Source organism: Malurus melanocephalus, unplaced genomic scaffold (genome assembly GCF_030028575.1).
Source record: "Malurus melanocephalus ecotype Western Australia unplaced genomic scaffold, MMel_1.1 scaffold_447, whole genome shotgun sequence".
Taxonomy (NCBI): domain Eukaryota; kingdom Metazoa; phylum Chordata; class Aves; order Passeriformes; family Maluridae; genus Malurus; species Malurus melanocephalus.
Genome location: NW_026623679.1, coordinates 1 through 24,631, shown reverse-complemented (window position 1 = coordinate 24,631; position 24,631 = coordinate 1). Strand labels below are relative to the sequence as shown.

Sequence of the window (24,631 nt, the reverse complement as noted above, 5' to 3'; positions counted from 1 at the left end):
AAAGAAAGAAAAGAGGAAAAGCAGAAACCAACAAAATAAATAAAGGAGCAAATGCAGCACTTGACTCCAGAGGCCTCCGCCGTGGGAAGAAGCTGTCCCAAAGTGGTGTGTCATCAGCGGCACAAAAACCCAAACAATCGGCCCCTGTGTGCCCGTGCCAGCTGCAGCCCGGCCGGGCCCAGGGCAGGGAACAATGGCCRTGGGGACAATGGGGATTGTTCAGACTCCTCCGGAGGGAGCAGCCCCACGCAGCCCTGGGTGGGGACCCGCGGCTGTCACCAGCTSGGAGCTGCCAGACAAGTGGCACATTTGGGGTGCCCTCCAGAAGGGTGTGTGCCCGATGGGACGCTCACAGGATGCTGGAAAATGCTTGTTAAAAGCAGAGAAAGCCTCTCCTGGTGCTGAGCTGGAGTTTATGAGGTGCATGGAGGGGGAAAATAGGGCCAGGCTGTGCAGGATGCGCCATGGCTGCTCTATCAAAGCTGTTACCTGCACACACACTCACTGCACRGACACATTTCTCCTTTTGACCTTAACTCATCCTGAAGCTGTTGACTCCATCCAGGAGCCATTGAAGCCAAGTCACCCTTCCCAGCCATGTCATCAGGGAAATAATTTCAGCTTTTCCAATGGATGTGGGTAGTTTCTYTATAAAACCTGGACAACGGCATCTGTTTGCCCCTGTCCCCACCCGTTTTTCATCCACCCCTTGGTTCTCTCCCACCCAGGACAGCATCACCCTGGTCTGCTGAAGCCCAGGCAGGGGCACAGCAAAGGCAGGCTGGCAAAAGAAAACAGCTCCTGGGGCAGCAGCAACTTGCTTTGGAGCAGGGATCCCTTTTCCTGAGGGAGCCAGAGGAACGGCAGGGGTCTGTGTGTGTGTGTGTACACTATGGGGCACGGGTCCATCTGCCAGCATTGCTGGGCTATGACTCCAACTGTTTATCTTGAAAGCCAGAGGGTTACATTCTCYAAAGTTTCCAGGGAGAAAACACAGACCCTTCCTTTCAGCTGTGTGCCGGAGGATGTGTAACCTCGACGAATTCCTCGGTTTTGTTTGGCTCGGGYGCGCTGTGCCGGGCGGCATCGCCGGCCAGAGGCTCTCCTGGCTTTGATCTGGGAGCTAGGTGTGCTTCACGACAGGTTAACGGCCATCAGAGCCCRCAGGCTGGAGTCTAGACTCTTCCACCTGCTCTGTACACATCAGCACAGGCTCACACACAGCTCAGTCTGTCCGTGTTCCCGCACAAACAGCCCGTCTCACCGCGGCCCAAAGCAAARCTCCTCAGCAGCTTTCCAAAGTAAGCAAACTCAGCCTCAGCAATGGACACAGCTGCAGTGTGGGTGCAGGGGACAGCCAGCCTGTCCCTGGGCTGCTCCTGCTCTGTTCACAGTCAGGAAACAGAGCTGAAGGTCTCCTTTCCATCACAACAAACATCCCCATGCTGCAGCTCTGTTCCTTCCCTGGAGCTCTGCGAGGGATGGGCATCCCAGGTGCAAAAAACACCACTGTGGGGGAGCTCACAGTGTCAGAGTGGGGAAAAACATGAGAAAAACATGCTGAGGGGCAGCCAGCCAGCTGCCTCATGTTTTGGCTGGCATCTCCTGTTCCTAACACCTAGCACCACCACTCACAATGGAGARGAATCCCAGGGGCAGCATTATCCCAGTCACACCTGCAGTGCAGTCAGTCACAGGAACACAGACAATTTGTCCCTCAGGTTGGTCAATACCAGCTCTCACTCACAGAGCTGCTCCCCATCACCCTGTGCTGCACGGGGCTTCCAGGAGAAATGAATCATCCCCGAGCCAAGCAAACAAAAACAAAATAAAACCCTGTGTTTATAAAGTCCAGGGAAAGGCACAGCTGCAGGGCAGAGCTTTGAGAAAACAAGGCTGCTTCAAAGCACCTGGAGCTGCAGCCGGTGAGCAGCAGGGACAGGAYGGGCCAGCCAAGCTTTGGCCAATGCCGTGTCCTGCAGAGTGTCTGGGGGGATGTGCCCTACAGGCAATGGGGCCACTGCCTGCTCTCCTGTGCCAGGAGGGGGTGATCATAGAGTCAGAGAATCCTGGAATATCCTGAGTGGGAAGGGAGAGCCCCAGGATCACCCAGCCCAGCCCCTGTCCCTGCCCAGACCCCCCAACAGCCCCACCCTGTCCATCCCTGGCAGCGCTGTCCAAACGCTCCTGGAGCTCTGGCAGCCTCGGGGCYGGGACCATTCCCTGGGGAGCCTGGGCAGTGCCAGCACCCTCTGGGGACASAAGAACCTTTCCCTGAGATCCATCCTAACCCTCCCCTGACACATATTCGTGCCATTCCCTCAGGAATTGTCACTGGTCAGGAGAGATCAGTGCCTGCACCTCCACTGGTSCCTGTGAGGAAGCTGCAGAATGTGACACCATTTCCCCTCAGCCTCCTCCTCTCTAGGCTGAACAAACCAAGTGACCCCAGCTGCTCTTCATATGGCTTCTGCCTTCTTCACCATCTTTGTGTCCCTCCTTTGGACACTCTCCAGTGGCTTYAGATCCTTCTTGTACTGTGGCACTCAAAGCTGCACATYGGTCACAGTCACTCTGCATCAGTGGCTCCAAACAGAGATTTGGGGGGTTTTCACCCCCCAGAAGTGTACACACTGTGTCCTGGCAGCACATGGATTGGGCACCTCAGTCTGACACCAGTCTGGGCACCACCACGTTGGCATTCCAAGGCTTTTGCTGTTTTTTTTAGAAGCTCCAACCAGGCAAATGCAAAGTCTTCATCTGAATGCAGCAAATCCCGGTCATCTCCTTCATCTCCACAACCAAACTCGGTGGCCACCAAAGGGCAAAGGGATGGTGAAGACACAGCATCAGCACTGGGCACTCAGATTTTAATACATGGTAGTGCCATAGTCCCTCCTTGGTCTTCATGGTCAGTGTGGTACAAGCCCAAGTGACACCGAGGCCACAGACCAGAGCCCTCAGGGTCACTCTCCTCTCTCTCTCCATCAGAAAAAGGGATTCAGCATAAAAATTAAGAGCTCAGGCAATCTGCAATGCTTTGGAACTTGTCTCACAGGCTGYAATGTGACAGCAAAGTTTTCTGTGAACTCCAGCAGGATTCTGATCAGGAACTGGAGTCCTTCCCAATGCACATCAGTGTGGCTCAGATGAAGAGACATAACCAAAGAGGGGGAAAAATAAAAAAAAAAAATAAAAGAGCAGTTTGGAGGGAATAATCAGAATTATTTGCATGGGCGCAAATCAGGCAAACAGGTTTAGCTCAAGAAGGAAAAGGTCTCTGGCTGAACTTCCTCCACATCAAATCCTGTCACTTTGTTTGGTTTCAAAACTATTTTTATTTTGAAACTCACCTCTTGTTTGTTTGATTTAAAGTTAAAGGGTTAACTAACCTGAAAAACTAAACAGAACTATTTGCTTTGGGCTGACTAAACCGATTCATTCAACCCACACTCTTCCCTCTCCAGATTTGTTGTTTTGYTTTAAAAAGGAAAACGCAATAGCTTTGAGCTGATCTGATTTTTGTATTTTTGTCCCCTCTCACCCTGTTGCACTTTTTGGTTTGGCTACCAGGCTGAGAAATCCATTACCCACAGGGAGCCCGGGCCAGCCTAACCCACATCTGACAGTAAAAGAAACCAGATTCTCCATGTCTTTTTAGCCCCTGGCTTTCTTCTTGGGCTTTCCCACACGCTTCCAGCTCCCCCTGGGTCCAGTGGCTACGCTGGGTGTTGAGGAGGGACAGGACCCTGAGCGAGAGGCTGCACTTTTCCCTCCTTTCCACTCACCCAGCTCTCGGGATCCCTGATCTCAGGTCCCATATCAACAATGCCCTCCCCAGATCTAAAACCCCACGGGCGCCCGAACAGAGGTGAAGCCGTGTCAGGAAGAAACACCAAAGAGGCAGCGAAGATGGACTTAATCTGAATCTTTAATGCACAGAACAAGCTGCCGGGAGCCTTGTGAACCAAGGCTGTGCACGGAGCCCCCCGGCCACCCGGAGCGGTACAAAAGCCCAGCTTGCCTGCAGCGTCCCGGCCACCGCCTGCCTGTCCCTCCACGCCGGCAGCGCGGCGTCACCGGCCACCCGCGCCACCTCCGCCGGCCTCCTCGGCCACCACGGCCCCGGGGCCCCTCRCCATCGCCCCACAGCTCCTGCCCAGCGCAGGGCAGGCAGGGAGGGGGTCACCCTGCACCCAGCAGCTCCCCTCTGCCTGGCCCTGGCCTCCAGTGGGTATGTCCTCCTCCCAGGGTTTTGGAGCGTGTAGTCCAGGAAATTCAGTAAGAAAAGATTAAAAAGGAGAGGCTTTTATGCTGAGTCAAATTAGGTAATTTCTTTTTTTTTTTTTTTTTTTTTTTTTTTTCACTCTTGAAAAATTAAAAAAAAAAAAAAAGGAAAAGAAATTAAAATCCAACTTGCTCATTTCCTGTTTCTCTGCCGCCTGTGTGAGAAAGTCCTGTTTGGCCTCGCTGTCCCCTTCCACCCCCTCTGAACATCACCCGACCCCAAACCCCACCAGCCACTCAGCACATCACGAGTCCTCGACTCCTCGGAGTCCCTTTGCCTCCCACAGCTCCAGGCCCGCTCCTTCCCTCACCGCCCCTTGGACTCCCCGTAGGTGTTGCGCAGCATGGAGACCATCTTCTCCTCGCAGGTGACTTTGGTGTCCTTTAGGATGCTGTACCAGACCATGCCGGGCGGCCGGACCTCCTCGCTGCGGCACAACAGGTAGGGCATGGTCTCGGTGCGGCTCTGGATGTAGGCACTGCGCAGCAGCGTCGAGCAGTGGCTGCTGACCTTCTCCAGCCTCCTCAGGATCAGGTGAGCCTTCCTGCAGGGGACACAGATGGAACAGAGCAGCGTGGGCAAGGCAAAGGACTGACCAGGCATCAGGATTTCTGTGTTCCGCTACCAGCTCTGTCTGGTGACAAGAGCGGACGAGACCCACTGGCTAAGGTATCGTTTTTCCTGTTTCAAATGCAGACAAACTCTGTTTTCCCCAAAGTTCTGGGTATGTCCACCATGTCACAGCAGCAGGACCTCAGGTCTGACCCACTGGAGCAGACTGTGTGGCCTAGGGACAGTCTGCCCCTGGCTAGATGGTCACCACCACCACCACCACCACCACCACATAATCCAGACATGTGCTGGCCCCACCTGGCACCCTGGTGAGACCCCTAAGCACCTTCCTGATCAGCCCAGCCCTCCCTTTCCTGATTTCCCAAGTCTGCAGGAGGCAAATGGCCCAAAAGGACTGACACTGGAAGAGTGAGAAAAAAAGCACAGCATATTAAGTCAAAACAAAATAAACCCRTAAGAAACCAAGAATCCCCTTGTGGGAGGCTGCAAAGTGCTAAATCAAACAAAGGGAGGCAAGAGGGTTTACTTCAGTGGTCTGAAAGTCTCAAGATCACAGATTATTTCCTCTCCCTCTGGTGCCACAGGAAAGCCCTGGATTCAGGAGTYGGGGATTTCACAGTTCCTGCAGGAATGTAAATTCCTGATAATGATATGTCAGGGGCAGCACTGTCAGTCAGCAAGGCATAAACATGGGGATTATTTGATTAGGAAAGCCGAGTGGTGTTGCAGCTCGGGCTGTGAGCTCGGGGGGAGCGTCGGGAGCCTGATGTCCGGGGACTGGACACCAGGGAAGGGCTGGTCAGGGTCACCTCAGTGCCAGAGCAGRGGGCAGAGATGGTGGCAGGAGGGGAGAGGGCATCCTGGCACCCCCACCAGCTTGGACATTCCCCTCCACTGCGGGAATATTGGATAAAAGGCTGTAGGAAACCACTGCTCCTCCAGGGCTGTGCATGCAAAAATGTCCCACAGCTCCCAGGGGTGAGGAGCTCTGGGTCAGCTCCGAGGGCAAAATCAGAGCAAAGGAAGTTGGCCCTTCTTGGACAGCATTCCATGAAATCCATGGCTGGATTGAATCCACACAGACAAGCCAGGCTGGGCAATCTGAGCCTCRTTAGCCACACACATCTGTAATAATGATGTCAGGGGCTGAGCTGTGCCCAGCTCTGACACAACACCTCTACTCACCTGACCTGCTACAGCATCTGGTGCTCCCACCACACACCAMGGGCTGACACACTGCCAGGAACAGGTCCTGTGCTGCTGGATGTGTGCCTTTGGAGTTCCAAATTCCATGATGGCATTAGGTGCTTTTGGTGAAGACTGATTTGTTAAAGCTCAGCACAGCAGCGCACCAAAATCTGTAGTGACTGCTGCCAAACTTCAACAAACCACAGTCACTGCAGCTGCAAGGTACCAAAAGCCATCACCAGTGCCACTTCCTGCTGGGATCAACCTKCCTGGATGAATTTCTGTCTGACCTGTTCCTAGAGCCAGGAGCTGGTGATCCTTCCAGTGCTCCCCATCCCAACTGGGAGATTGTTTCTAAACATCTGCATTGATTCTCCTTTCCAGGGAAGGCTGAACAAGAACAGGACCCACATCACCTCAYGGCATGGATTTTTATGTGAGCTGAYCATGCTCRGGAGGAGATCACTCAGCCAGAATACCCTCACAAAGGAGAGCTCTCATCTCTCTTAAGGCCACAGCTCCATGATCATCCTGATTTGTCACAAAGCAGCTCCCAAAGGGGGTAYTGGCCCTTCCCCAGCCCTTCAGCTTGTGCTTGTGCTGGTGTTCACAGGCCTGAACTCTGTGCCCACCTGGGGAAGTTGTATATTCAAAGGCCTAAAGAGCAACCATTGGATTTCCCCCCACAYTTGCTACTATTCCAAGTAACACAAAGGCTCTCCCAGTCACAGCCAGAGAGGAGCAACGAGGATTGGCCATGAGCACTGGAGTGGGTGACCAACAGCACCACAGGGAGTGGATGTCCCAGCTGGCCAGTGGCTGCCTGCTGGCCACGCTCTGCCCTTCCTCTGCTCCCTTCTCACCACTTCCCCTCTCGTCCCCTCCACAGCTTTCCTTTCCTCACCCACCTCTCCCTTTTCTCCCACACAGCCTGCCTTTGCCTCCCTTTCCCTGGGCCTTCTCTACCCTCCCATTTTCACTGCTTGTTCCACCACACTTTGATGATCTCCYGGATTTTGCTGGAACTCACCATGTCATCCTCTCTTCCCGACACATACTCAGGTCTCTGATCCAGGCAAATATTCCCATATGTGAGAAGCAGCTCAAGGATGGCAAGAAGGAGTGAAACCACCCCAAACTGGTGACTCCTGCTCTGCCAGAGGCTGTGCTGCTCCCAGAGCTGTCTGCACACACCTGCTGCATCCACAGCTCACCCRGTGCAGCCAATCCCAGGAAAACCCCGTGTTTAAAGGATGGGATGTGGTACACGATGGGTTGGCCCTATGAGAGCACTGAAAACACACTGAAGTGTGGCCACAGAGGAGACAGGGTGATGGGGACAGGGAGCCAGGCCCCTCGCTTTCAATGTCCGGTGCCAAAGCTCCAATTTTGATGGGTTTCACCGCTTGGAGTAATTTATTTTAGCAGGGTAATGAAGTCATGTGTAAATGTTAGATTTAGCTTTCGGCTGTCAGCTGTTCCCTCTTATTAAAAAAAAAAAAAATAAGGAGGAAGAGAGACAGAGCGGGTGAGGGGAGGGGTGAGAAAGAGAGAGAGGCTTTCTGGTGAAGCTTGGGTAATAAATTACAGGAGCAGTTCTTGGGCTGCCAATTTAACACCGTAAATCAAGCCCTGGGTATTACCCAAGTGCTCCCCAYGGAGGGCTGTCGGGTCAGAACGACCACCTTTTCAAATACTGGAAATGAAATCTTCCTAAATGCTGACCAACCTCATCYCTGCCAGAAATGGCAATTTATTGCCTTATTAAAGGGCAGGGATTGGGAGGGGACGGCAGGGGAGTGAGAGGGGAGTCCTTCTCCTGGCTGCCTGTGGCCAGACCCCAAGCTTTCAGTCCCCAAAGGGATGAAGTGACCCCCTTCCCTGTCACCCTACAGCACAGATGGGGGTGCCCCCACGTTGGTGTGGCCACTGTGTGCCCACTGCAGGAGCCAGGGACTCATTCTGGGCTCCACCTAGGTGGTGGATTTAAGAGGYCACAGCACAGTCACAAATGATGAAGAGGGGGATTTAAAAATAGTGACAGCTCTAAGCAGCCACTTCCCTGTGCGGTGCCTCATGGCACAGAGGGGAGAGGAAAGGGAGGGGTGGTGTCTGCTGCCAGGGCACTTTCCAAGGGCTCCTGCAGTGCTCCCAGTACGGGAGGGGGGTGCAGTGAGGGTCCTGCACAGGGGACAGGACACCAGGGTCCCCACTGCCAGGGGACCCAGCTCTGCCCAAGGGAATGCCCAAGAGGAGGAGCCTCTGCTGTGCCCAGAGCCAGGGGTGCTCCTGATGGGGTGTTTGTCCCCCATCTGCACAGGGGACAGCGATTCCTCACCTTGAGGGCTGATGTGGGATGATAAAAACACATCCAGAGCCTGCCAAACCCTGCCCTGCCTCACCTCGGAGGGAGACACTAAAAGAGAGAGCAGCAGCATGAAGGAGCCAATWAAAAATGATACCTGGGCTGGAAGGAAGGATGAGATTGCTGGGACTGGAGAGAGAGGGTGGCTGCCTGGCTGCTGTGTTCCTGTGTTAGATGATTTTGTCATAAATTCAGATTTTTCCACTCTACYGAGAACTGACCTGGGTCTTTCAGACCCTCGTGTGGGAGAACAATGAGTCCAGGACTCGATGGCCTCTTATCACAGCCTCCCATCAGAACATTACATTCCCCCTTGTACCAGAAGCCAGCTGCTCTGGTGATGCACTTCATGTCCCTTGGCCAGCTCGCCTGCCTGGGTGACCGGCTGGACAGGGGACAGGTTGTGAGCCCTGGGCTGATGCCACCTACTGACCCCAGTGTTGCCAGTAGCCACAAGCACGGGCATGGAAATAAGATTTTAACTTAATTATTTGTCCTGCCTCTTCMTAAAAGCCAGACCCCTGCTTGCAGTGGTCATAAGAAAACACAAGAGAGAAAATAACAGTGAAATCTCCCGATGGCTGTGTCAGGAAGCACACTGGCTGCACCGACCCAAAAGTCTGGATGCACAGTAGCACTAAACCTTCACTGCTTTAGACAGATTCCTCTGTCTTGTTGGAACAAATTAACTGTGTGAGATGCACTCGGTGTCTGTGAGAGGAATGGGGGAGCAGCAAAGGGGCTGTGGCTGCTYGAGGAGACGAGAGGGATGAGGCAAGCCAGGTGCTGAGATGCTGCTGACCATGGAACGTCCTGGTTTAGGGCCACCTATGAGCTAAGYTTTTAATGTCTCCTTAATGTAAACGGTCTGGTTGGGACATCTGGCTGTCAGTGAGCCTCCCTGCCAGCAGCTGTTCGCAGTAACCTGTGGCTTTCATGGAAACTGGGCTCACGAGGAGCTCGCTGTGATGTATTTATTACACGGAGGCCATCGCCTCCCCTCTTGTCGCTCCRTTTTATGAGCCAACGTTTACTGCAAAGCCCAGGCTCGCCTGATAAGCATTTCAAGGTACAGAAATGAACGTCCCCTTGGGACAGGAACAGCCTGTCAATTAAAATCCTGTTATGAGATGGCCTCCCTTGGCAAAAAAAAAAAAAAAAAAAAAAGAAAAAAAATTCCTTATTGCCTCCTGCTCTGACAGTGCCTCTGCTTCTGTCCAAGGTGGGATGGCAGAGCTTCACTCCTGTCACAAGCCTGGCACTGGCTGCCTTGGCTTTTACAGATTTGTCCCCTTGGCTGCAAGTCACACGTTTCTCAAGTACAYAACAGGGGCAGAGGAGGGCTCTGAGGAGCTCCCCTGGCTCAGTGAGGACGAGAGGCAGCAGCCAAATCGACCACGAGCTCCAGATGTAGCCAGGTCCTGTATCTGGCAGTTTAAATGTCACCCTGCTGTCCCAAGGCTCGATGCAGGTATCGGGTTTTAAAGCATCCTTCAGCGGGTTGGATCTCAAGTAACAGGGGTAATAAGGATCTGTAAGAAGAGGCTGATGGTTCCCAGGGATTCAGAGCAAAAAGGAGCAATTGCAAAGGACAAGCAAGCCTGCAGTGTCATCAAAGGAGAGGGAAGGCTCTGTGCCAGAGGCCAATGAATTACCAAAGAAACTATGAYCAAGGTCATCTCTGGGGGAGGACAAACCCCAGGCCAGCTTGGATTTACATCCAGGAGAGGTGCAAACAGTTGTGAGCTGTCATGCTGGTGCTGTGGAGAGATCCCCAGATAGCAGATAGGAACAGGGGAAGAAGGAAAAGCTTTTCCAGGTCCAAATTACACCCTTGGCCCCCCCAGCCCCCCGTGTTTCCAATCTCCCATTTCATTCGAAGCATCACCCATGTGGTTCAGGCTGGGAGATACAAACATTCATCCAAACCCCTCCAGCTGCCAGGAATCCCACCCAGCATCATCCATGGACCTAAGGGTGTGAGGGGATGCAGGACAGCTTGGGGAACACCMAAAAGGGACTTTCTTAAATACAAGGACAAGGCAAGGGGGTGACATCCACAGTGGGTAAGCAGAGGGTTGCTCTGGACATGGGGCAGGACACAGGGAAGGGACAGGTACCTGGGCCCCAGCTCGTCCTCACTGCGCCACACAAAGTCTCCAAACTTCTCGTAGTGGGAGTTGTAGTGGTGCTGCACTCGGAAGAGCATGGAAGCAGAGACCTCCATGAGGGTGTTGTAGGCTGTCTGCTGCTCCTTGCCGCTGGTGTAGCCGTTGTAGAGGTTGTAGATTTTGTCAGCTATCTCTGGAAAGGATCAGGGCGTGGCATTAATGACCTGCCTGGAGRTGCTAACACGGGAAGGGGAGGAGCAGAGCCCTTGGCAGGGTGGGCAGCTGGGATGGCAGCAGGGTTTGGTGGCCTGGAGAGCATTGAGCATTTCCTCAGGCTGATCCTGCAGGAGCAAATCAGCTCCACAGACTCCAGGGATGTTCCATTAAGTAGCAGGAGGAGGAGAGACAGAAAGCTGCAGGAAAACAGCCACAGCCTTGTCCTCCCTGGCAGCCAAGCTCTTCCCAAATCCACCAAACCAAAAGCCATTCTCAGCTCTGGTGCTAAAGGGTAGGAAGAAATCAACACTGCTGATGCCAGAACAGTCCTTCATTAAGAAATGCAGCCCCTCATCACTGTGGGCATCGGCTGGAGCAGCTCAGGTGAGTTAAACAAGAGTGTTCACTCTCTGCTGTAGAAAAAAATATCTTTTGGAGACGAAAAATGCATAAACCCACATCTCCTTCCTTCCCCTTATTCTCCTGTTCTCTGTTTTTTCATKGGAATGCTTATCTTATCAAACATGGAACTAAGCACTGACCAAAACTTTCTTCTGTGTGATTTTCCAATGGAAAACAACAAAGAGGACAGGTAACATGATGGTCACTTAAAGGAGTCCTCTCAACCCTGAAAGCAGCCAAGTGCTCTGGGTTGGGTGTAAGAACAAGGGGGATCAGTTTCAAAACTGGACAATGCAAATGTGCAAAAGTAGTAGCGTTTTTATCAACATTTCTGCTTCTAAACTGGTCCAGCTGCCATCAGCGTCCCTTCAAACACCCAGAGCCACTGGTGCCCTGCACGGCCCAGCCAGGGCAGCCTCTCTCAGGTTTGTGAGAGGGGATTGATTGCTCTTTTTCCATGGGATCAGTGTCAGACACACAGTGCCAGCCCCACAGCTGTGCACAGTAAGGATGCCCATGTGGCATCACAGAGCTGCCCAGCTCCTTCAATGTGTCACCCTGTGCCAGCTGAGCATCCCTGTGCCCGTGGGTGAATTTACAGGAGCCTTCCCTTGGGGAGAGAAGGGCCTGGGCAGGTTTGTGGGAGCCCAGTGAAGAGAGGAAAACCAAAATCAGCAGGAAACATCTCCTGGAGCACACAATGAGGCACCTGGGCACTGACCTTCTGCCTTGCTGTCATCTACCAGTGGGCAGGCTGTCCTCAGGGTGACCGTGCTGAGCTCTGAGTGTCTCCCTCGKGTGTCCACTGCATACAGGGTGAATCTGGAAGGCAGGAAGCAAAAGGAAAACAATGTCTTGATCCCTCAGTCCCACACCACCAGGTTGTTACAGGGGCTGGCCTTCAGAAGAGAAAGGAAACGGTGGTATAGGCATTATTGGTGAGTTTTGGCATCTCTTGGAACAGAGGAGAACCCAGGGCCAGGAGCCAGGGCTGAGGGGACAGATCACTTCATCCCTTTGTGGAATCTGCAGGGCTCCATTTCCTCTCCCCCCATCCCAGAGACCCCAGGGGCTGTACCCTGAATCCCCCTGAGTGTGGAGGGATGCAAACACCTCAGGGCTGCTTTGCCATGCACTGATGTGACCRTTATAACACAATATTTGTCAGCCGAGCTCCCTTCTGGGATCAGGGCAGTAATTCCTGCCGTAAGTGGGCTCTGTGCTGACAAGTGACAGCTCATACTCATCCTGTGAACGGCCCTTGAGTTGTTWGCTCCCTCATTTCCTCACAGGGGCGGGGTTGGTAAAAGGATGGGAATGATAATTTCACACTTGARGCTAATGGAGAGCATCTGACAGTAAAATACAGCTTTTGTGCCGGATGGGGCATTGAACAAACAGGCTGTGGCTGCATCAACATCCCGGGATGCTGAGCTCAGAGTCCTGCTCCGAGCATCAAAGCTCCAAAATGAGAATGCCTCATCGCAGCAGGGGTGACAATCTTCTGTCCACTCTCCCCARAGGGCATCCGTTCACATTTATTCACCCTGAGCCGGGCATGGCYACTCGAGCTGGCTTTGACAAAGTGCAGGGGCTGGTTTGAACCCCTCGRAGGCCTGAGATGCCTGGTGGTGGGGTACCCAGCCTGAGAAATAACACACCACCCCTCCTCARCCGAAGGGAAAACTGAGCAGCTCTTGCAAGTGAGTGCAAGGAGYCCCATAAAAGCAGCTGAAGCTTAAAGGGGATTGAGACCCTGAACTGTGTTTATTTAAGGACTGGTCCTAAACCCTTAGCATCCTCAGGGAGGGGACAGAAGCAGAGCCTCCCTTTTCCTTATCCCACACACGGGCTCTGTGTGCCCCCCTCTCCTCCCTGCACATCCCACATCTGGCTGATAAGAGCTGACATTTGCACGGTAGCAATTCCCAGCACAGGATGGATCCCTCCAAGCAATTGGCTCCCTAACAATGCTGGCTGTCTGAAAGGATGCCAGCAGGCTGCCAAGGAGCCCACTTGTGTGCAGGGACAGCTCCCGTCTCCACAGAGCTGGGGGGTGCAGGGAACACCCAGCTTGCCCAAGGAGATGCTGTTTAATCCTTYTGGCACTACATAATTTTCTTTAATTTAYCASGAGTGCKGCTCAGAGCAGGAGCATCTCCAGGAGGACATCCCCCCTGTGCCATTTCACAAGCACYACAGCAGGGACAGACAGAGYAATGGGGCAACACCAAACCCYGTGCAYRAGTCTGACTGCAGGGCTTTRCATCCCATCCCAAAGGTGCCAYCATCCCTTTGCCTCCCTCCAGCACCACCAGGAGCACCCAGCACTGAGCAGGGGGACTCCAGCCCCAGCAGATGAGGAGCTGAATCAGGAGAACAGGGCAGAGACCCCAGGGCTCCTGCTGCCCACCCAGTGCAGGGCTCTTCTTGCTCATCAGAAGCAGTAAGAGGGTTTAACATCAGGGTCCTGCTGGGAGCTGCTCCCCATCCCCATCCTGGGGTCACCTGCCGAGCCACAGCAGCTGTGCTGTTGTGTTTGTTTGTGTGAAAGGGTGAGCAGGGCTAATGTGTAACCTCTGCTCTGCCTGCAGCAGCTCAGGCAATCAGTGCCAGAGCTCTTCCCTTGAAAAACACAAGACTTTTATCCAAACACAATTGTAATATTCAGCAATTAGTGCCCATTTCACCTGTCCCATCGCCAGTGGGGTCAGGAGGATTGGTTGGGTGTTGAAGCTCACCCACCCCTTTGGGTGATGCCCTGTGTGAGCCTTTTCACTGCACTTCTCCCCTCTGCCCARCTCACACAGCAGCAAAGTCACTCTGCTGCCAAGAGCAAGAGCACCTCTCCTGGTCAGGCCTGGGTTAAAAAATAGATGTCAAAAAACAACCCCTCATTTCATCTTTTTTTTGGATGATGTAAGGAAAAAAAAAAACAAAACAATGTAAATGGAAAAAAAAAACCAAAAAACCATCAGTATCAAAGTGGTTTTGATCTTGTCAAAAATKCTTTTTTTTTGAGAACAAACCCAACTGCTTTACCTCACCTGGAGCCAATCCTCTTTCAAGAACCTTGGAGAAAACTCTTTCATCTCCATTCCCTGTGAATGAGATGTTTTGGACTCRGCACCAATCACCCCAGCTGTGGTGGAGGCTGGCACACAGCCTCTGYACCTCTCCAGCTCCCTCCAGTCAGTGACCTCAGAAGGTTTTAACATTAATTACAGTCCAAAAGATCACCCTGAAGCACAGCAGTATTAATAGCTCTGTTTTATCGACGGTAAACAGAGACATATGGGGTGAAGCATCATGCCTCTGAGAGGCTCAGTGACATGAACAGTTTGGAAACTCGGGAGATGATGGTTTCCAAYCTTGTTCTCAAACCACTTGACCACCCAGCCTCTGCAGCAAAACACATTTATGGCCAGTTAATGGCACTGTGCAAAGTGATGGGGTTTAGGTTTTTTATTTTATTCCCGGAACTGGACAATTAAGAGAAGGGAGAGCAAAGACCTGTGTCTCTGTGTCTCTGTGTCTCTGTGCCTCTGTGTCTCTGTGTCTCAGTGCAAACCCAGCACACACATCTTGCTGGAAACCTTCAGCAGATGCAGGCAAGGAACACCTTGGGACCCAATGGGACATCAAGGGGTTGTCCAGTGGGAAGAGAGACCACCACTGCATGGGGAGGAGGGGGATGTGGCTTTAAGCTGAAGGGGGGGTTGTATTTTGGTTTGGATTGGGCATTAGGAAGGAATTCATTACAATAAAGGGTGGTGAGATCACCAAAAGAGATTGTGGACATCCCATATCTGGAAGTRTCCAAGGCCAGGTTGGACAGGGCTTGGAGCATCCTGGGACAGTGGAAAGTGTCCCCTGCTCATGGTAGAGGGTTGGAATGGGATGAGTTTTAAGGTCCTTTCCAACCCAAACCATTCCACGATTCTGCATCTGCATTACAAACGGGGGGAAAATGGAAGAGGTCACGCTGAGGGAGGGAGCTGAGCTGAGCACATGGTGGGATTTTGCAGCATTCCATGGAGATCCTCCTGTCCCACTTAAATTCATTATAACATCGTGGGCCAAGGACCAAGCCAGGCATTGTCCCCACTGATGAGGATGGAGCTGCACTTGCACAGACCAACCCTGACAATTTGTAAAAAAATGAGGCCAAAGAACGGTTCAGAGCGCTTTGCCCAAGGCAGAGATCTCCAGGGTGAAGTCAAGCCAGAAACACAAAGGTCCCAGACCTAGAGTCAATGCACAAAGCCACATCAGACAACCTGGAATGCCATATGGTAGCTATGATCTGGCAGAGGCTCCTCAGTAACCTGGAGGTGTTTTGTTTAGTGGCAAACTTCCCTCACGACATTTCCTCATTTCTCCCTGTGCTTTCCAAAGGAGCTCTGGGCTCCCTGCWGCTGTCCCACAGCTGATCCTCTTTYTCACTCACACCTTCAGTAAGATCATACAYCAAGACTTGTATTTCTAGAAAAACTGGGATATATTTCACCTGAAGAGGTTCCAAAGTAGTCCAAACACAGATGCTTTTGGCAGKGAAATGTTGCCACCTCTGCAGCAAATCACACCATACAAAGTCCCATAAAGTAATACTGGTTAAATGTTTATTGCTAAAGTCAAACCTATTGGGTACTGAAGAAACTTTCAGGGAGAGAGAGATAGAAACCAATTAATGTTCATCCTCATGAAATGTCAACCCCTTCCTTGCAGATTCCCATCCAATGTTGGGTGAAGGCTGGGTTTTATCACTAGGCTGAAAATGCTTCTTGGGGAAGGAAGAGAAAGAAAGAATGGCATGGTAAAGCTTCAGTTCCTGGAACCCAATGATTGCAGAAATCACCCATAGCGTTTCAAGAAATATAAACCCCAGGCAAATATGTTTCTGTCCTTTCTCAATGAAGAGAAGATAACCCAAAACCACAAATCTATAAAGGCACAAAACTCTTAAGATGAGAATGAAAGCTCAAAATATGTTACTTATTTATAGACAACATGTTTTTTTAACTCCCTCTCATGATGCTGATGATGTTTAAGTGCTTTACTTGTGATCCTTATTTGCGGGAAACGAGATAAGGACTTCTGAGTCTGACCTTCCTTAGCTCGGCAGCTGATTTCTTTCTATCCTACAGAGATACCACAGGCATTTCTGATCTGCCATGTCTTCCTAAGGCCTTTGGGCTGGTGCAGCTGCTCAGTGAGATGCTGTAGCACCCAGGGGCTGCCTGGGCTGCAGAGAAAGGCTCTGATAAGGAGCCCAGTTAGCACTCCTGAAGAAACCAAACTCCATGCTAGTTAAGAGTGTGCCAATGGGAGCTGGCTGCCTCACACAGTGGCTGCGTGGCCATCCCAGGCTCTGAGAGGAGCCCCTGGCCTGTGTGCGTGGGGACAGGGCAGAAATGCTGCTCCAGAGCCCAGTGCCACGCAAAAACACAACCTCAAGCTTTCCAACGTGGTGCAGCCACAAGATGCTCCTGGCAGCAGGGCTGGGTTTGAGCCTGGCTGATGTGCCTGGGCTCGGTGCCGCGCTCCTGCAGCCACCAGGCTCTTGCTGTTCATTCCAGCAGCTCGGCGAGGGCAGCCCTGGCCGGCATCCCATGCTCAGTGCAATGGATTCCCCCTCCCCTGGCAGCGTGGCCACGCTGAGCCTGGAAACACAAACCCCGACTGGGCCGAGGTGTTCCGTGCACGTCCCTCCATCGCTCCCCGCCTGCCATAACCCCTCCGTGCCTCCCGCACCGCCCGGGCTCGCACGCACCCAGCCCAGGCTGCTGCAGCTGCTGACACGAGCTCATCACACCCTGCCCTGCCAGCCCTTCACACTCCCTGCTCCAGCTGGAAACAACACCCAGGCCTCCCTTTAAAGGCCCTCAGTGGAGCAGCTCTTGGCATCCTGTGCTTCCCTGCTGCCCAGTGATCTCAGCACCGAGACTGGGCACAAGGGATGGGGCCGGGCTGGGGATGGTGCAGAGCGGAGCTGCCCCAAAAACACCCACCAGACCCAGCACCGTGCGTGTCCTTGTGCTCGTGGGACCCAAACAAACTGCTCTCGTCCATCCTTTCAGTCTGGGAGTGTCCTCAGCTCCCAGACACCAAGGTGTCAGCCACGAGGCTGAGGGGCTCTGTGTGTTTCCTTGTCCTGATACACACACGTGAGCAGCATCAGACCTTCATCTCAGCATCTCCTGGAGCTATAAACATCCACAAATTACACACACAGTTTCCCTAAAAGAACATTCTGGAGCAGTGTGGGAGCCTAGGGGTGCTGCAGGCTGGGCAGAGCTGTGGGTATTTCATCCCCAGACACATGCCATGGGCTGTGCGTGGTCCTGGAGCCACCCACCCACCCGTGTCCCCCCACTGTGGGTTTGTAAATCCTCTGCAAAGCCTCCCAGCCACTTCCATCGAGGGCCACAGAGCAGGAGTGGGGCTCTGCTGCCAGCAGCTGCCTGGGCAGGCTTGGAAAGGGGTGTGTGTGCTTAGTGTGAGCATTCCCAATGCAGAAATTACAATTTAAAAAGAAATCAAATCAAATAAAAAGCAGCCGGTCCGCACAAGCCACAGGAATGCAGCTGAGCTTATTGGCGACTCTGTGATTTGCAGTAATTAAGAGAGGTAAATTAGAGCAAACCCCCCCAGTCTGTGCAGACAATTAGCAATTAGCAGGGGGTGGTTTTGGGAAGAAGAGGATTTTTTGGTGGATTTGTTGTGCCCTGGCTTTGGGCTTGCTCATGCCATGTCCGTGTCCATGGTGCCAGGGGAGGGCTGTGTCCTGCAGGGTGCTGACCACACTGCATCCCTGCCAAAGGCCCTGCTGGAGCCTTGGGAATTGGGAAAAGCTTTGCAGGGCAGTGGTCATCATCATGCCACCTCCCCAGGGCTGGCACTGCCACGAGCATTGCTGCAAACAGATGCTCCTGTTGGGGCACTGGAAACGCAGCAGGAACGTGGGCAGGGCTGGGGACGAGGGGCTGTGCTGTGACCTGCCAGCTCAGAGTGGGCAGCTCCTGGGGGAAGGGACATTTCTGAGCAGCTCAGTGCCTGGGGACAGGCTCTGGGGGAGGTGACACCAACCTGCTACCACCACCCAGTAAACTGCTGCTTAATTATTGTTCCTCCACTGTAAGAGGACTGGCATCTTCTGTTTTGCATTAAACAAAAACATCCCCAAGACAATTGCCTTTAGTTTTGGCTCTGCCTTTTTCACAGTAAGGAAACAGTGGACAGTGCTTGAAAAAAAAAACTTCATCTTTTAGAAAACGCTCCTTACAGTTGTACAACCCAAGGAAAGCACCTTTTATAACGGAGCTTCTTTAAACCATCTGTGACAAGTGACCTGCTACCATCAGCGTGATGGAGGAGCAGGTTAGCAGCAACTGGTGCCACACTGGAGCCTTGCCATTACACCTATCCATGGGGCTGTCACTAAACTCTTCTCACAATTCACACCTTTTCTTTTATTTTTTTTTTCCCCAGGACAGCAAATGCTGTGAGACTAATCGTTACCCTTTAACAGATGCCTCCCAACAAAACCAGACCACAGTTGTCAGCTGTACCTGCCACACCATGCCTCAGGTGTCTGATGCCTTTTGGAAGTGGATGAAACACTGCCCATCAAATGCTGGAGGAAGGAGGCAGGAGGAAGGCACAGGCTGCTCTGCACAGTAAGAAGCTGCTTGATCAGGGAGACCTTGGGAAAAGGGCAGAGGACGCTTGGTTTCTGAGACAGTGAGGGCAGGTGGAGCTGCTGTGGGGCTGGGGACAGGCTTGCACAGCCATGGGTCCATCTTTGCTTGGTGCTGACCCTGGGTTCACCCTGGGTTATCCACGCTGCAAGGTTACCTGACCTGCAGCTGATGCCATGGCCATGCTCAAAAACACTGCCTGGAGAGCGTGGTACTCCTCACAGGGAGGAGGGCAGGGCCACTTCTTGCTGCTGGGTTACAGGGCTGCAGCGTGGGACAGTGTCACTCTGGTGTCACAGCATCCCACATTGTGCTGCCCCAGCTCTCCAGAGCTCACCCTGTGAGCTGTGAGGCCACAGAGAGCCAAACCCTGGAGTGGGCAGGTTTGACTGGTCCCTCTGCTGGTCCCTCTGACCCCTCAGCAGCATCTGAACCAAGTTACAATGCAGATTCACTCAGCTCTCCCTTCTCTGAGCACTTCATCAACCTCTTTTTGTTTCAGATCCTTGTTGAACAAGACTCAAACAAAGGATGATAGGGCAAGAAAGGAAGAAATTAATTAAAAATCCTGACCACTTCTTGCTATTGCCTGGATCTATTGTGTATATATATATATATATGTCATGTTCCCTGACAAAGAAATGCCCAGCAGGACATTCACCTTCCCAGCCTCAATTGCAGCATCTCAATTTCCCCAGATTTTCCCTCAAAACCCTGCCAATAACCCACCAGAGCAGAGATTCCTATTAGTGCCATGGCTGTGAAAGAAGGCCTTGATACACAGGCCACCTTCTGTTCCCCAGAACCCTGCTCCTGAATGGTGCCTGTGTTGAATGGCCAAGATTCCACCAGGAGCCCCTCTGCCAGCCGGACACCTTGCGAGCAGCGGTGCCAAGACTGCCTTAGGTGAAAACGTGTTTGGCTGGAAATGAGGGGGAAATGCCAGCCAGGCCATGGCTTGGTCCAGAAGGTGCAGGAAGGTCACTGCCACCCTCCTGGCTGCTGCATCCCCAGGGTGTCTGCATCACCACCCCAGGGCTGAGAGCACCAGCAGTGTCCCTGTCCCCCTTTGCCCTTTTCTCTGCTTTTGTCCCTCCTGATCCTTGCCAGCAGTTGCAAGGAGCAGATAAACACTCCCTCATCCTTTCCCCTCTAGAGTGCATCCTTTCAGGAGCAGCTTTACCCCACTGATAAAGCAAGAGCAAAGCAATCATCTCTGGAGAGAAGCTGGGAGTTCTGACGGGGATGGGGATGGGAGAGCAGCTCCCTGGCTGGACTGCACACCCAGAGCAGCCACCCTGACACGAGATAACACAGATGTGCACAGCTGATGTTACAGCACTGGAGCTCCTGGGAATGCTCCAAGGAGAAGGGAGGATTTCATGAGCTTGGAGATGCCCCAGCAGAACTCCATGGTGCCCCACAGGGATGGGTGCCAGCTGTGAACACAGAACCATGGCAGAGGAAGCAGGATCACCATGGAACGGCCAGCTTTGGAGAGGATGGATAGAGGGTGCCTGAGGTCCGTGTTTCTTGGCAGTCATTTCCTCACTTTTGTCCTGCTGGTTGTAAGGATGAAGATTTGCAGATCTTCTAAAGGCAACACAGCAAGAACTGGCCCAGCTATTCAGGATCTGTCTGTCCCAGGGCTTGAGGTGTTCCCCTGCTGCCTGGAAAGGCCACAGAAGGTCCCATGTCACCCAGAATGTGAGTTGTATCATCCTTTGGTGGAGAGAAGAACCAGAAGGAGGTGATAACAAGCCACTGCAGGCTGGTGCTTTTGTYTCCAGTGAAGCAACAGCAGYTCATTACAGCCTGTGAAGTGTCAGAGTCCCTGCTCTGCTGGGATAGCCAACAAAGCCCTTGGAAAGAGGTCAGAGGAGCTGACTCTGACTCCCTGTGCTGCTGGAACAATTCCCACTGTGCCACAGCTCGGGTTGATGCCCAAGGCTGCCAACTGAGGGGGCTGGTCCCGCTCGGGCTGCAGAGCATCAGCGAGAGCTGGTGATGGATGGAGCTGCAAAGGGAGGGCTTTCCTCAGGCTCTGCAGCCCACACGTCCCTCTGACCCTGCACAAGGGCACTGCAATGCTCATCAAACCCTCCAGGGCAGGGTATCCCCTGGCAGCACCTGCATCCTCTGTCCCTCCTGTGCACACCTGCTGCTGTCCCCGTCACTTTGGGACACCCCACCCCTGTTCCCTCAGCTGCAGACACCCCAGCCACAGCTCTGCTGAGATTGGGAGCTCGGGGATAAGGAATTACTCTGAGGCTGTGCTTGTCTTTGCACTGATGTGTAGGTGGGGTGTATTTCAGCCTTGGCTGGCAGCGTCAGTCCTGTGTGCCAGGGGGGTACCCGAGAGTGACACATCCCTTCAGGACCTTCCTGGGCCACTCATGGGATGGCTGCCATCCTTCTCCATGAACAGACAGCAGTGCTTGGGGTGGCTGCAGCTGCAGGGGATGAGCAGGAGAGAATGAATAAATATTCAGAAGGAGTGAGAGAATAAATACTCTTCATCCAGATGTGCCAGAAGGAGAAAGGGGAGACAGCAAAGCCCTGGAGCCCCGCAGGGAGCTCCACAATGGGAATGTTCACAGCTAACCATCCCTGCTGCTCAGCCTACCAACACTCTGCAGAGCTTGGCCATGGCCAGCCCTGGGGACGTGGGTGAGAGGAAGGTTGTGACCCCTGGCAAATTGGGAAGTCTTTTCCCCTCCCAACCTCACAGCCCCTTTAAACAAGAACCAGACACTTCACAGCTCGCTGGCCCTGGAGATCCCCTCGGTAGGGCTTGTTCTCATTCTCCTGGGGGCTTGGCTTCCATCTGGGCTGCTGGTTCAAATCCAGCCCGGGCTGGTAGTGACTTCAAAAGGCAGTGTCATCTGAGGAGCAGTGGGTGGTCCACGGCAAGTGAGTGGATGGCTGCCTGTTCTTATAAAAGCCACCACAGCAGGGTCTTCTGCCTGCAGAGGGAAGGCAAAGGGCTGCTCTGTCTGCAGGGAGCAGGGCTTGTCCTGGGCCTGAGGGACAGTCACCTCAGTGAGCTGGCACAGGGAGGTGTGTGTGCACCCACAGCTCGTGCTCTGTCTCCACTGGCTTTGTCCCCATCACTGCTGGCCAGCCCTGGTGTCACCTTCACAGGCAACAGGGCAGAGCAAAGCCCAAATAATGGACATGGGAACAGCTGGGAGAGGAGGACCCTCTGAGCATCCCAATAAACCAAACTCCTCCTGGGCTCTGGGAGCTCAAGGACAGCCCTGCAATGTCAGCAAGGGGATGGTGGCAGGCAGGGATGCTGTGTGCCAGCCACAAGGATGCCAGCCAGGACTGCACTGCCCCCCCAAGATCCCAAATCCAGGGGCACAGGGGCAAGGGACTGCAGTGGGCAGGAGATTCTCACAGCTGCAGCAGGCAGACAGGGAGGGTGGAGGGCAGGATGAGAAGGGGGCAGCCCGAAACATATAATAAAAACAAAATCCCAGTAAGCACATTAGAATTCGTTTGAAGTGCAGAGGAGATTTCAGGCAGGGTTCTGCACATCTCCCAGCCCAGCGTGATTTACACATTCCTTGCAAGCAAAGGAATCTTCCCTGATTTGAAGTAAAACAGATGTTTTGGGGTTTTCTCTCCCCCCTCCCCATCCTCTTCTAATCATTTCTTTATTGAAATGATGGCTATAGAGCCAACCAGCCCAGAGCCAGAGCCCTGCTACCCCAGAAGTCAGCACTGGAGATCCCCTGTCCTGAGCCATGGGAGAGCCCCTTGTCATTGCAGTGGCTGTTCTTGTCAGCTGCCAGAGGTGTGGGGCCAGCCCTGCTCCCCTGCAAATGCTGCTCCAGAGCATTGCTCCCTGCAGGTTTCTTTCCTTGTTCTTCCCTCTGCAAGGAAGGATTGCAATTCCCTCCAGCTTTTCTTCCCCTGCAGCTGCAGCTGATCCTCCATCCCTGCTCCACCAACCCAGGTCCAGGAAACTTTCTAACCTCCACCACCAGCCCTAAAGATGGTGTTGATGGTGGCACTTGTCCTTATGGCCACACCTTAGTGTCACATCTCCCCCTGGCTGTGCTCTGTCCCCTCAGTGTGGATTGGGAAGGGCAGCAGCGGCGCTGCTGACACACACCAGGTGAAACAACCCAAGGAATTCACCAGGTGAAATAAAGGAATGGTGTTGGGCAGGCTGGAGCTGAATTTGCTCTTGATTTGAGCACTAAGTGATCCCGGTCAAGCTACTTTGCCTCTATTTTTGTCCCATGTTTTTCATCCAGGAAAATAATTTGGGGAAGGAGAAGAGCACCAAATGCAGCGGAGCTTCTGAGAGCTGGTTGATGCTGCAAACTGCCAGCACAGCCATGCCCTTGAGTTTACACTCAGAACAATAAGTCATGGCCAGTAGCAAATCTATCCAACTGCCCCATCTTTCTTTTCTTTTTCTCTTCTTTTTTTTTTTTTTTTGCCTTTCAAACCCTGTTGTTATTTCTCAGTACTTCGTTGGTGGCAGCAGGGTGGGAAGGCTTTTTGTAACACATTCACGTACCAGTGGGACTCACTCCCATTCCCGTCTGGTACAAGAGATTGCACAAGAGAGAGAAACAAACGGGGGATGAGGAAATGCGTGTTTATGAGAGGCAGCGCTGTCATCGTGAGCAAGGACCCCCCGCAGGAAAGCCAGCCTGGGAGCCAGTGGATTTCCATTCTCTTCTAACACTCCATTCATGCCTCTTTCATACCTCCCTGGGGGCCGGAGCCTGGCCGGGGTCCCACAGCCCCACGCGGGACTCGTGCGCCTCCCACGATATTTGCTGTTGGGTGGAAAGAGGGAGATGTTGTTGTCTCATAAAAATAATGAGTTGAGAAAGAGCAGCAGCCTTTGGCGTTGCCTGCCCTCCTTGTTTTGCTCTTTCAGCAGAGGAAGGTCTTCCCTCCTTTGCCACACTCCTGGTGCTGCCCTGCTCCCATCCTGGCAGGGCTCCTCGCTAACACCCACCAAGGAGCATCTCATGGACCTTCCCTCTCATGCTGTGCTTGCTGCTGTGAGCCTTCTCCTGACCCAGTCAGGAACCCTCTGTACAATCCAAACCCCATTGCTGCCTGATCCCATACAGCCACAGGTAAACAACCTTGACTGCAGCGCTCTGGGAGAGCCAGGGATCCTGTATCACTGCTGTTAATGATTTAGGATCGTGCATCCTGTGCAGATGACACAGAGAGGGTCTCATCCCTTGCTACTCCCCACCTTGTCTCCAGGACAGCACCTCCCTCCCTCACTTGAGGTAGCTTTAAGTGACAAATCCTCCTGCCTGACCCTGGTGTGCACACAAGGAATGGGGAGGGCTGGTCTCTGCACTCCCTCGTGCGCTGCAGAGTTCCCAGCGATGGGGCTGGGGTCTCCCCGCAAACAGGTGGGGTATTAATAAAACCAAAAGTAATCGCCCAGGCACACATACTACAACCCACTTGGGTCCCTCTCCCGTCTGCTCCTGCAAGCCCCCTGCCTCCCCCTGCTTTCTCCACACACCTCAGTTTCATTATCTCTGATCTGGAGCTGCCTATTACGTGCTTTTTGCCAACATAAATATTTAATCCCGGTGCATTGCACGGAAAGGCCCGTGTGGAGTTAATCCTTCAACTCATGTTTCCACTTGGAAAACAATTCAGCCTGTGGCAGGGCAGCAGGTACGAGGCAGGGACAGAGCCCAGAGCTGGGGGTGGCCTGGAAGAGCTCAGGAGCCGTGTGTGGGGTGATGCAGGTGGGCTTTGTGCTGTGGGGTGGGCTTCATTCCATGGG

At 53.1% G+C, this 24,631-nt stretch overlaps 1 protein-coding gene across 1 annotated transcript; it reads right to left on the bottom strand.

The window, feature by feature from the left end:
• Window positions 1-4,353: 4,353 nt before the first annotated feature.
• Window positions 4,354-11,965, bottom strand: LOC130581927 (astrotactin-2-like; the record flags this gene model as incomplete). The annotated part of the gene is made up of 3 exons (XM_057380336.1): window positions 4,354-4,832; window positions 10,535-10,718; window positions 11,865-11,965. Coding segments are annotated over 3 exons (523 nt in total), but the record flags the coding sequence as incomplete, so codon positions are not given.
• Window positions 11,966-24,631: the final 12,666 nt, after the last annotated feature.